This window comes from Littorina saxatilis, linkage group LG5, assembly GCF_037325665.1.
Source record: "Littorina saxatilis isolate snail1 linkage group LG5, US_GU_Lsax_2.0, whole genome shotgun sequence".
NCBI lineage: Eukaryota > Metazoa > Mollusca > Gastropoda > Littorinimorpha > Littorinidae > Littorina > Littorina saxatilis.
Genome location: NC_090249.1, coordinates 17,927,780 through 17,941,586, shown reverse-complemented (window position 1 = coordinate 17,941,586; position 13,807 = coordinate 17,927,780). Strand labels below are relative to the sequence as shown.

Genomic DNA, 13,807 nt, shown 5'->3' with positions numbered 1-13,807 from the left:
CACAAACACAAAGTTCTGTTTCATGAATGCTGTGGTCAAATGACTTGGAAGAGAAAAAAGGGTGTATTTGAAGGTAGCTCCTGCCCTTAATTTGAAGGCTCTTAGAGGGGGTTTAATCTTTAATTTGAAGGCTCTTAGAGGGGGTTTAATCTTTAATTTGAAGGCTCTTAGAGGGGGTTTAATCTTTAATTTGAAGGCTCTTAGAGGGGGTTTAATCTTTAATTTGAAGGCTCTTAGAGGGGGTTTAATCTTTAATTTGAAGGCTCTTAGAAGGGGTTTATCTTTAATTTGAAGGCTCTTAGAGGGGGTTTAATCTTTAATTTGAAGGCTCTTAGAGGGGGTTTAATCTTTAATTTGAAGGCTCTTAGAGGGGGTTTAATCTTTAATTTGAAGGCTCTTAGAGGGGGTTTAAAGGGTCTTAAAGAGGGATGTAATCTGAAATTGAAGGGTCTTTAAAGGGATGTTCCAACGTATGAGTGAGGCTCTGGGTAATGCACGACCCACGAAGCACGGTGATAGCATTTCTATAATCCTTCCTGAAAGCGGGACTGATCTTTTTAATTTTAAGCTTACGGGTTCTGCGAAGATGATATTGCGGCAACGTTAGAGCTTTCACACAACTATTTCGTTTCGACCTCTCTTTGGGGGTATTTCAGTTCATTGACATTATGAAGTGTGATTAGCCCTGAAAAGTTAGGGTTGCTAGGTACAGCCAAAGCGGAGCTGCCAGAAGTATTTAGTTTGAATGATCCATTTCCTTGTGAGTATACAGTTTTGAGACGAGCATTTTGCTTTTCCTTAGCCGCCAGGATCGGTGTACGGTAACTTACACCTCTTTGTATCAGTCTGCCTTGAAGGTCAGGACAGATGTCAAGAATAGCGTGGTGCAGTTTCCTTGAATGTAGGTGCGGTGTTCGAGGCGCGTCAGCAGCGACGGTGCCTGACCTAAACATTGGCGGGAGGCATGGCACTGTAAACATTCCCCTTCCCTTCCCCTCTCTCGCCACCATCCCGCCTTACCCTTGGTCTCATAACTACATAGTTTGTTCAGGTTCCCGCGTCAGTCACTCCAGTATCTCGTACAAAGGTTCCTTTTCTCTCTTTTTAAATGTAATGTGTGTGTGTGTGTGTGTGTGTGTGTGTGTGTGTGTGTCAGTGTGTGTCAGTGTGTGTGTGTGTGCGTGCGTGTTTGTTTGTCATGTCAGTGTGTGTGTGTGTGTGTGTGTGTGTGTGCACGGTGTGTGTGTGTGTGTGTGTGTGTCAGTGTGCCACGGTGTGTGAGTGTGTGTGTGCGTGCGTGTCAGTTTGTGTGTGACTGAACCCATTGCCTGTGCCGGATCGCATGCGCTTTGTCACGACGTGACGGGCAAAACGCGGTCAGCGGTCTGTTCAGCTAGGGTAAACACGTCTAGACCAGTTGCACGTGTTGCCGTACAGCGGTCTGTTCAGCTAGGGTAAACACGTCTAGACCAGTTGCACGTGTTGCCGCCGTACAGCCGCCGTGTGAGAATTTCATCGTGTCATTTGTCACAGACACCAAGTATTACCGCAGACATGCAGCACAACCTCATGACACGTGGAACAGGAAAAGTGGCGGTTTGATAACTGCATCTAACCTCTTTCACCACAAAACAGACAAGCAAACGAACAAACAAATAAACAAAAACAAATGCAACCAAACAAATAAACAACAAAACACCACAACAAGACCAAGTCGCGTGAAGCAATATCAACACATTTAGTCAATATGTCTGCCTGAAATTAAAACAACACTGCAAACCAGTCATCACCGAGGCTACATGTAGTAAGGCTCGGCTAGCCCAAACCCAGTGACCGAGACGGATTGCGCTCGTCTCGGTCGAGCAGGTGGGGAGGGAGAGAGAAAGAGAGAGAGAGGGAGGGAGAGAGAGGGAGGGAGGGAGAGACTGTGACAGAGAGAGAGAGAGAGAGAGAGGAGGGAGGGAGAGAGAGAGAGAGAGATGATGATAATTAGTTTTAACGTCCTCTTAGAACCATTTGGCCTATCTTGGGACAGGTAGAGTTAATATGCTTTATGTGGGGACAAGACACTGGACAAACATGCAAACAGAGAACACATATGATCGTGTTATATATTTGGAAGTCTGTTGTTGCGATATTTCAAAATGGGGATGGAAGTAATGATTGTGTACGCGGAATATGGTTGGACTGGAGCGGTTTTGTAGGCTTATTTGCTTTTTACATTTAGTCAAGTTTTGACTAAATGTTTTAACATAGAGGGGGAATCGAGACGAGGGTCGTGGTGTATGTGTGTGTGTGTGTGTGTGTGTCTGTCTGTGCGTGTGTGTGTGTAGAGCGATTCAGACTAAACTACTGGACCGATCTTAATGTAATTTGACATGAGAGTTCCTGGGGATGAAATCCCCAGACGTTTTTTTTCATTTTTTCGATAAATGTCTTTTATGACGTCATATCCGGCTTTTTGTAAAAGTTGAGGCGGCACTGTCACACCTTCATTTTTCAATCAAATTGATTGAAATTTTGGCCACGCAATCTTCGACGAAGGCCGGACTTCGGTATTGCATTTCAGCATGGAGGCTTAAAAATTGATTAATGACTTTGGTCATTAAACATCTGAAAATTGTAATTAAAATTATTATTTTATAAAACGATCCAAAATTACTTTTATTTTATTCTTCATCATGTTCTGATTCCAAAAACATATACATATGTTATATTCGGATTAAAAACAATCTCTGAAAATTAAAAATATAAAAATTATAATTAAAATTAAATTTCCGAAATCGATTTAAAAACAATTTCATCTTATTCCTTGTCGATTCCTGATTCCAAAAACATATAGATATGATATGTTTGGATTAAAAACACGCTCAGAAAGTTAAAACGAAGAGAGGTACAGTAAAGCGTGATATGCAGCACAGCGCAACCGCTACCGCGCTGAACAGGCTCGTCACTTTCACTGTCTTTTGCACAAGCGGCGGACTACGGTCATTGTGAAAAAATGCAGTGCGTTCAGTTTCATTCTGTGAGTTCCACAGCTTGACTAAATGCAGTAATTTCGCCTTACGCGACTTGTTATGTATGTAGAATATGTTTATATTTGTGGCTGAATAAGTTATAAAAAAATAAAAATAAAAATAAACAAGTCGCGTAAGGTGAAATTACTACATTCAGAAAAACCTACTGGACCGATCTTCATGAAATTTCACATGAGAGTTCCTGGGTATAATATCCCCAGACAGTTTTTTTCATTTTTACGATTGTCTTTGATGACGTCATATCCGGCTTTTTGTGAAAGTTGAGGCCGCACTTTTACACCCTCATTTTTCAATCAAATTAATTCAAATTTTAGTCAAGCAATATTCGACGAAGTCCGGACTATGGGATTGAATTTCAGCTCGGCAGCGTAAAAAATAGTTCATTAGTTTGCTCATTATAGTTGTCATTAAAATCAAATTTTCACTAGCAGATGTAAAAATGATTGCATCGTATTCCTCAATTTCTCCTGATTTCAAAAACATACATATGTCATGTTTTCTCTAAAAATATGCTCAGAACTAAAGAAAATAAGTACTGCGTTAGCACGCTACGCGGAGATGAGCGTGACTAGTCTCATTTTTTCGATGTGGTTAGTATATCTCAATATAGTCTCGGCGATAACTTTTTTGGGTGGTGTTAATCTGTTCCTTTCATGCCAACAGCTTGACTAAATGTTTTTATATCACTTCACACGACTTGTTTTTGGTTGTTTGTTGGGTTTTTCTTTTGGGGGGGTAACGCTGTGTGCGCAATGTTTATACACACGTTATCTTCATGCCTCTGCTGTGTGCATGAGTTTGCAGTTCAGCATTGTATCAAGTGCATCATCCTGGTTTGACACCTGCAGAGAATTGAAAGCATTTCCAACTGCAAACATTTTGAGAAGCTTGACAGACGTTTGAAGATAAAGAAACTCAATTTGAAATGTCTTCTTGAAAATGATATTTGCAGACGTGCCAACCCTGGTGAAGCCTCAAGAGTAGCACTTTAGATTTTATGACCTGTTTTATGACCGCCACACGGACTGGAAGGCAGAAATGAGCACCAGAACTCTCAAAAAGAGGAAACTGTTAGCATGCTTGTGAGGATTTGTTTAAGCATAGCAATCCTTAGTTTGGCGTAGCAATTAGTCTTAAAACGTAGCATTCTACGCCGAAAGTGTAGCAGTTGGCAGCTCTGTATTTGATGCTCGACAACAGCTTTGATATGAAAATGCGTTTTTAGACCTTCCTTGCTCATATTTTTTTTATTAGAAAGCTCCTAAGATCTAACCAATATAATATCAACAGGGTGAATGCAAAAATAGACCTACCATTCAAAAACCACGGAATGTCTGGCTACTGATGTCAGTTGTTCTTTGAGCATGGTATTCTCTCAACATAGGTGAACATTTAAACACACACACACACACACACACACACACACAAAGATAACTCAAGCAGAGTTATGTCATTCTATAATTATTTACCAACAAATCATGTGACAAATCACATTTTAACACGCATTTCATTTACTCATTATAAATGCAATTTGCTGCTGTTGTAATGTGTGCACATACAAAAGAATGGCTGCCTCAAATTATGTGTTTGAACACTGATGAATGAATGAATGCATGAAGACGTTGTAAGAGATGTGTACAATATGAAGTATGTACAGTTACCACAAAACCACAACAAAGACATTATAAAAGATAAGAATGACATGATAAGTTAAACATGAAAACAACAGAATCATAACCAATGACCATAGTTTTCAAAGAGATAGGCATGATGTTATTATCTAAATGTATCTCCATGACTTTCTGAATGATGCATTTGTTCCAAGCTCTGGGTAATGATAAACATGTCTATGAAAGTTATTCGCTGGTGAGAGAAATGCATCAAACATGTTATAAGTACTAGAATAATTTTCTTTGTTTTTCTCTTGTTTCTTTTTAAAAATAATCTTCTGCTGCTGATTCCTTGTGTGACAGGGGAGGCTACCGCTCCTTTCACAACGGACTCTGCACCCGAGTTGTTGGCCTTTAAAGTCAACACCTGTGGTTTGTAGAGTTCTGTTTGTGAAGGGGTCTGGTGGTTTCCGATTGTCCGTATGTTCATGGAAACCTTCGGGTTTGCATAAGTTTTTATAGGGCTAAGAAATTAGCTCTAACATTTTCAAACCTGTTTGATTGCACTTCGCTTCCCGAGGTGATCGTAGTGTTTCGGCACTCGGTTACACTTGAAAAGCAGGTTACAACTATACAACCAATGACATGAAAGTGTAATCCTGTTGCATGTTTGTATTTTTAAACACACTGTCAACTAATAAAGCTGTCTTGATTTTTTAACAGTATCATCATTATGTGAGCAGTCTACTAGTCTTAAGATTTTTTTCGACAGACAACAGCAAAATGTTGCACTCTTCAACATGTCTACTGAAAAAAACATTTACAACAGAAACAGATTTCTCAGTGAGACAAAGGTGGGTTACTACTGAGTACATGTACTTCTACTGCTAATGACTGCAACACAATGGTGCAACACTATTTACAAGAATGGTGGGTTTCAACATTCTGAAATTGAAAAATAGAAAGAAACAAAGACAGAGAAAGAGACAGACAAAGAAAGTCAAGCTGTGTTACAACTTCAGTCATACACAAGAGCACAGTCGGTGGGTATCCTGTCTGAAAAGTACTGAAGTAAAAAATAAATAAAAAATTCATTTTCAAGTAAGAATTTTCTTGCAAAATAAATGTTCTGGTATGATTCAAATCTGAGATAAATATGCAGATGACTCAACCCACTTCAGATGAAATACAGACAGAGAGACAGGGACAGAGACAGAGACATTGTGTTTCTACTTCAATCATGAACAAATATTAATACAAAATAGGTGGAATAGGTGGGTTTCTTGTTGAATCTGAGATCAACTTGCAGATGACTCAACCCACTTCAGATGAAATACAGACAGATGGACATTTAAAGATGGACAGCGACAGGGACAGAGACATTGTGTTTCTACTTCAGTCATGAAAAAACATGAAAATACATAAAAGGTGGAATAGGTGGGTTTCTTGTTCGATAAAACCACTCTGTAGCATAAAAAATGAGCTTTTTTCTACAGTCACACAAAAATGACCATCTCAGCCAAAATAAAGCGTTTGACTTGATTTAAGAGTCAAACAAAAATCCAAAATTTTAATAATAAATTTTCATTTAATTAATATACTTACCCAACTCACATATAGCAATTAACTCTAGTTCAGTGCTGGTAACGCTGTACGCGTTCCCCTTGGTAACAAGGGAGACCACCCTAAAAAAGAGTGATCCATCCCATAATATCAGACCGATGCCCGGTCCAACATCCGTATGCGTGCGCATACGCCGCCATTTGTATCATTCGAACGAAGCCCAACTCACTACTTTTTTAGAACCCAATACCACCACAGCGGGGAGGCGGGAGGGTTTAAACGATGTGAGTTGGGTAAGTATATTAATTAAATGAAAATTTATTATTAAAATTTTGGATTAAATTACATATTATTACCCAACTCACATAATAGCAGATTGCTACTATAGGTGGTGGGTACATAGCGAAATTATGATAATAGAACCTGTCCTGCGACTACCATAACAGGTAACGCGGAACTGCCGTCCTGTATCAAGACGTCTCTGAGGTAGAAGTTAATAAAAACCTCCTCAGACCGCCAGTAAGCCGACTCCAGAACTTCAGCCCAAAACAAGGCCCGACCGGAGGACTGCCAAAGAGAAGGCCCATGCCCTTGCCTCATACGTTCTAGCTATAGTGAAAGGCAAAACTGCCCTAACGTCTCCAGACTGTGTTTGTCAACAGGTAAACCCCCGTGTGATCAACATGGAGACTCACTTGGTTAAAGTCCCTTTCGCAATATCCTTACACCCGCTGTGTTAAGTGATATCATAAAACCTTCCGACTTTCTGACCAATGCCAAGTCCGTGACAGGTACCTTCTGAGCGTCCTCACGGGACAGACAACCACATCAAGCTCCCCAGGAGCAAGAAACCAGTGTAGCAGTCCATCTAGGTAAGGTTGACTACCAAACGTCATACCTCTACCAGAGTAGATAGACCTACTTCCCTCCTAAAATCAGTGTTTAACGTCGTTTTCAACCGTTCAAGGTTAAATCACGACGGAGAAGAAGAAAAAGCAAATGCCCTTTGATTCAATGATCTAACAAGATCCGTGAAAGTCAGAAAAATCTTTGAAACTCAAAAAGTTAAACTGGCTAAACGTGACTCACAAGAAGCCAACTTCTTGCTTCAAGAATTGAAAAGCAAACGGAAGCTGGTTGACCCCATTTATCGCTTAAATGCCGAGGTTAAATCACAACAGAGAAGAAAGATAAGGCAAGCGACCTTTAGATACAAAGAACTAACAAGCTCCGTGCGAGTCAGAAAAATCTTCGAAAACCGAAAAGTTTAATTGGCTAAACGTAACTCTAAAGAAGCCAAACTCTTACCTCATGAAATGAAAGCGTAATACGAAGCTTGTTTCCCCATTTTCCGCTTAACTGCCGGAAAACTTAAAAGAAACCCACAAGTCAAAGATCGATCTTTCTTAAAAAGGCTGTCTTTATTCAAAATAGCCAGAAAGCACGCTTACTCCCACTTCTCGCAGCAGCTACTAGAGTAAGCTTGGCCGTTTCCCGTGTTAAACAGTCAGGCTAGCCGTTAAAAAGGGTTAAAGCAAAGCTGCACCGAGCTGTACCAATGTGACAAAAATCTCATAAAGTCTTAGAATAAGACATGGAAGACAAAAGGGAAACCCAAAAAGGAAGGTGGATAGCCACCTGCAATATACGGAACGACGAGGAGTTCTTTCCGTAAGAAAATAAGCACTTTGAACCACGCCAGTCAAGTGGCAAGTGAACAAAACACAACAAAAAAAACCTATAAAGACTCTGAACCAAATCCAGAGTTGAGGCGGAAGCCCCTGAGTATCTCAAGGATACCCCTACAGTAGACATCCGTGCAATTCGAATGTGAGAAAGCAAAAAAAGCCTTCTTGCCAGCCTTAAGAGGTCTGGACACCAAGACTGCAAAGACCCGTCTGTGAGACCGAAAGGGTCGCCGAACAGCTCTATAAAAGAGCCCTGTGAAAGCGAGGGTGTCAAGCCAAAGCTAAAATAGACAACAGCCAGCCTGAAGCTTTTCGTTTGGAAACAAAAAACCGCCAAGGCCTGCCTAACGCTTCCCTTTTACCATGAGCTTCTCTTAGAAGGAAAAACCCCGCGTGCATAGCAGCGGATTCAAAGAGATAACTTTCAAACGAGAAAGAGATTAAAGTCACGCCAAAAGAACAAAACTTTAAAGGCAGAGGCTTACTCCTAGGTAAAAGACGGCAAAGCAACATCCTTTGTATCTGCGTCCTGTAGGACCACAAAGATAGCCATTCAGAACGTAACCGCCCAGGCGAGAGAAAATAAAAACAAGTACAAAAGAGCCCATCAAAAAGAAAAGATGAGACAATCTACCCGAGCTAGGAGATCTTGATCTTACAGACAGTTTCTCCTTGCTATCAAAAACCCGATGGATGTTTGCCAAACCCGAGGGCGGTTCCGTAGAACGCAAAAAGAGAACCTAAGTTCTTAGGCTTGGAGTTAACCGAAGCCTACAGAAAGAGCTCCGTGAGTGACACGCTACTTGAGCGTGCAACACAAGCCAAAGCACCCTCGCCGCAGGTATAAAGTCAAGCGTTGTCCACCAAGGAAGAGCCAAGTGGTGACAAAGAAGACTCGCTTGTGAAAACTTCCACAAGCACAAAGGATCCCGACGGAGGATCTAAGGGCTTGACACTCAAAGATTCTCCTCGGAAAGCTCAAACAACTACGAACTGCCGCGAACAGCGACACAAGTGAAGTAAGAGCCTCCCTCCTGTTCAAAAGCATTATAAAGATCATCGAAAAGATGAGACCCAGTCACCCATCCCGATAAGGCGAAACTTGCCAACATCGGAAAAGTTTCGAAAAAAACAAAAAAAATTTCAAACGCCAGAACTCCATGACCAGATCTCCATCCACCTGTCCCATGCCAGCTGGAAGACTGGAAGGGGAAGTGGATACAGCCTGTATAACAGCAAAGGAACCGCAGTAACGGAACCGGAAGCCAAAAGCTGAAAAGTGCCGACTACCAACGCAGTGTTAACGGTAGAAGGCTGTCCCATCCTGTAACCGGAAGACGCAGCCGCAAAAGCGGAAGCGAAACCGGCCGTGGATTAGTAAACATGAGAACCAACCGGTTGTATAGAAACACACCGGAAGATTCCATAGAACCTCGACCCATTACGGCTGCGAGCGCCACTGCCCTTGCTAACTTGAAATGGAACCTGAATACAGTGCTAATCGTAAATGCGGAAGCACCTACATCTGAACAGCCGTCAAGCACAACCGTGCAATCCGGAAGCTGCCTTCCTGTTTGACTCAAATTATCCAACAAGGAACCAGCCTTACTGCTCGCTTCCTGCCCCCCGGGAGGAAGCGGAAGTCAAAACTACAAGACATATGCCACCTTCAGGGCAATGAACGACGATTCCCGGCCGCGGAAGTGAACTTACTGTTCCTCCGAACTCCGGAAGTCGTCGAAGAAAGGCAGGGGTGGACGAGGCAAAAATATTCCTCAGCCACTCCTTCTTATCAAGTCCTAAATGCCGTTTATCACTGCGCACATCACTGCGCTGGACACCTTGAACGGCAAGTTAAGCTGGGTGACATCCACCACCGTGGACACCTCTCCAAACATCACCTTCCTACTCGGTATCAAAGTTAGGAAGGTGACCCCCCGAGAGACTCGCATGGCCAATCCAAGAATCACCCAGCCCAACAACTTCCTGCCCCCAGGGCGGAAGCTTACGTTGCCCAGCCACGAAAATGCGTGCTACATTCCTCGCGCGAACGTACACCACTTTCACCGGAGAACCCGGCTACACGTGGCCATATGCCAACTCCAGGGCAATGGACAACGATCCCCGAAAGCTGAAGAGAACATCCTGTTCCTCCGAACTTCCAGAAGTCGGAACCGGAAAGAGGTGGAGTCAGTTACGCCCTGCTCTCACCACCCCTTCCGGTCAAAACTTAAATGCCGTTTTCCGCCGACCACGTCACTGCGCTGGACAACTTGAACGGCAAGTTAAGCTGGGTGTCGTCCATCCCATGGACGCACCCTCGTTAACCTTCCTGCTCGCCATCGTAGTCAGGTAGGTGACCCCAGAATGACACCCATGGTCAGCCCCAGAGTCACCAATAACTTAAATGCCATTTCCGTTAGCCCACGTCACTGCGCTGGACAACTAAAACGGCAAGAAAGCTGGGTGTCGTTAGCCTTCCTGCTCGCCATCGAGTCAGGTAGGCCACCGCGGCCTATTCAGTCACACCGCCCTGCTGGAAACCAGACGCAGGAGGTTGACCTACAGACGGACACCCGCGGTCCGTCTCTCAAGGCTGGGAATCCTCTACCACTGAGGCATCCCCGTCTTCCGCCCTACCCTCCGACTCGAGATCAAGCTCGGAGCCAGGAGGCAGAACATCGGACAGTTTATCGTCGGCAGAACCGACCACTTCCTGCCCCCCGGGCAGAAGAGGACTAAAACGGTCCCCGATATTCTCATAAAGAGACGTACGGAGGCGTTCGTCCTTTCGCTGCTCATAAGAACTCTCACGGCATCCAACGCACGAGAGAGCCCCCTGAGCTCGCACACCGGCAAGCGGTGTAGACATACCTTGTACTGGTGTCACATTCGGGAGAGACACCAAGTCGGTACCCCCATCCTGCGAAGCATGGACATCCGCCCGAGTCACAGTCGCCGAAAGCTTAGCGGAAGTCGGAGCCGGAACTGCAGGCGACCGCCAGATCTAGGCTGAGGAAAAAACATCAGAAACACCCAACGGAAGCGCACACAATTCCTCCCGAGTGGAAGAAAATCCAGACGCTAATGACGAAAACTTGAGAGCTCAGCGTCAACAATAAAGAAGCAACGTCGGCTGGCGCTAACCCAGGGCAGCCAGGCGAAACAGAAGCAGAAGAAGCTACACCAGAACGACTACTCTTGTCAGAAAGTAAACAAGTCTGACCGGAAGATTGTTCGTACGTCTGCTAACACGGGAGACTTAACAGAAGTTGACTCAGATGACACAGACGCGGACTTCCCTGCGCCCTTATCTCTCCTTGAGCTTCTTTTCGGAGGCGTAACGCCAGCTACCTGCCTCGAACTAGGCTTCCGTTTAGCGCTATCAACAAGTGCAGCCTCCGCCATAGCAAACAACTCACGAAAAATTTCACAGAAAACAATTTCAGAAAAATTTCACAAGTACACACGAGCGACGAAAACGTCGCTAAAGTTACAACAAAAACGGAAAGATCTCACCACACAGCATAGGTACAGGTGTAAAGTAAAGGCGGCGACCAAGGGGAGAAGCCAAAGCAAAAGACTCTGGCGAAAAGCTGAAGACAGCAGGAGCGTACATCAGGAGCGTCCTACCCAGTTGAACCGCTGAGAGAGAATGATACAAATGGCGGCGTATGCGCACGCATACGGATGTTGGACCGGGCTTCGGTCTGATATTATGGGATGGATCACTCTTTTTTAGGGTGGTCTCCCTTGTTACCAAGGGGAACGCGTACAGCGTTACCAGCACTGAACTAGAGTTAATTGCTATATGTGAGTTGGGTAATAATATGTAATTTAATTATCATCTCTGCCAAAACAAAATAAACTTGATTTACACTGCAATCAACTGGCAGCCGAACCGACCCGGGCCTTTTTGGAGGAGGGGCCAGCTTTCTTGCGAGCGAATCCTTCGTTCTCCTTGTCCGCTGCTGCGGTTGAGGGTTGGCGCGAGGCCTGCTGCTGCATGTACCTGTCCACCTGGGAAACTCCGTCCACAAACTTGGTTTTGAACAGGACGTTGGCGTTGTTGAACATACCATCCTTCAGGGACACCACAATGAACTGAAAACGGAGAAAATAACAAAATCATAATAATGCATAATATTTATAAAGCGTGTGTATCCAGGGTTTATCCCTGCTTAAAGCGCTGCAACAGTTTCTTCAAGAGAAGAAAAGTTTGGACATGTTTTCTACTGAGAGGAGCTGAACAACAAGAAGAACAAGAATTTCACTTGCCATATAGCACAAAAGCCATTGGTAATGTTCCTGACGTCGGTAGCATTCGTACATGCACCCACTTCTTACAAATACAATACACTGACAAATCATGAGATAAGATAAGTCGCGTAAGGCGAAATTACTACATTTAGTCAAGCTGTGGAACTCACAGAATGAAACTGAACGTAGTCCGCCGCTAGTGCAAAAGGCAGTGAAAGTGACGAGCCTGTTTGGCGCGGCAGCGGTTGCGCTGTGCTTCATAGCACGCTTTACTGTACCTCTCTTCGTTTTAACTTTCTGAGCGTGTTTTTAATTCAAACATATCATATCTATATGTTTTTGGAATCAGGAACCGACAAGGAATAAGATGAAATAGTTTTTAAATCGATTTCGGAAATTTAATTTTGATCATAATTTTTATATTTTTAATTTTCAGAGATTGTTTTTAATCCAAATATAACATATGTATATGTTTTTGGAATCAGAAAATGATGAAGAATAAGATGAAATTGTTTTTGGATCGTTTAATAAAAAAATAATTTTAATTACAAGTTTCCGATTTTTAATGACCAAACTCACTCATTAGTTTTTAAGCCACCAAGCTGAAATGCAATACCAAACCCCGGCCTTCGTCGAAGATTGCTTTGCCAAAATTTCAATCAATTTAATTGAAAAATGAGGGTGTGACAGTGCCGCCTCAACTTTTACAAAAAGCCGGATATGACGAAAAAATGAAAAAAACGTCCGGGGATATCATTCCCAGGAACTCTCATGTCAAATGTCATAAAGATCGGTCCAGTAGTTTAGTCTGAATCGCTCTACACACAGACACACACACATACACCACGACCCTCGTCTCGATTCCCCCCTCTATGTTAAAACATTTAGTCAAAACTTGACTAAATGTAAAAACCCAGTCTTCTTGAGAGTGGTTCCAAAACAAAGGAAGAAGCGTTTTGTGGAGAGAATGATCAGGTAACAAAGTGCAAAGAAAGTATTTCTACTCTACCTGTGAGTGTTTGAAGTGGGAGCGGATCATCTGACCGATGTTCTGGGTGTGGGACAGGTCGAGGGCAGCGTCCACCTCGTCCAGGATGTAGAGAGGGGCGGGCTTGAAGAGCAGCATGGCCAGGATCAGCGACAGTGCCACCAGTGACCTGCACATGGACCACTTTTATCACAGTCATATTGTGCACACTCAGTTACCTGTTCTTTAACTGGGGGGTCTTAAAGAGTGGTTCCACTGTATCTTCTTCTTCTTCAGCGTTCCAGAAATTCTGGTGACATGTGAGCTTGTTTGCCCATTTGGGTTCCCCACACTATACTCTCAGAGCATAGTCAGCTTCACTCCGCTTTCGTTGGGTAGGCATGCTGGGTATGTTCGTGTTTCCATAACCCACCGAACTCCGACATGGATTACAGGATCTTTTCCGTGCGGCGCACTTGGTCTTGTGCTTGTGTGTACACACGAAGGGGGTTAAGTCACTAAGCAGGTCTGCACATAAGTTGACCTGGGAGATCGGAAAAATCTCCACTCTTAACCCACCAGGCGGCAGCGACCGGGATTCGAACTCCCGATTAGGAGGCCGACGTCTTACCACTGCGACACTTCGCCCGTCGGTTCCACTGTATAAACAGTGAAACCTTT

At 43.6% G+C, this 13,807-nt stretch overlaps 1 protein-coding gene across 1 annotated transcript in view; it reads right to left on the bottom strand.

Annotated features, from left to right (window-relative positions):
- Positions 1-11,295: 11,295 nt before the first annotated feature.
- The window catches only part of LOC138966463 (structural maintenance of chromosomes protein 2-like), a 50,212-nt gene continuing 47,700 nt past the window's right edge, over positions 11,296-13,807 (bottom strand). Inside the window, exons 24-25 of the mRNA XM_070338717.1 lie at positions 13,169-13,316; positions 11,296-12,003 (exon numbers count right to left, since the gene is read on the bottom strand). Coding sequence (XP_070194818.1) covers positions 11,785-12,003; positions 13,169-13,316 — 367 coding nt within the window. The 3' untranslated portion in view covers positions 11,296-11,784. The remainder of the gene's footprint in view (positions 12,004-13,168; positions 13,317-13,807) is intronic.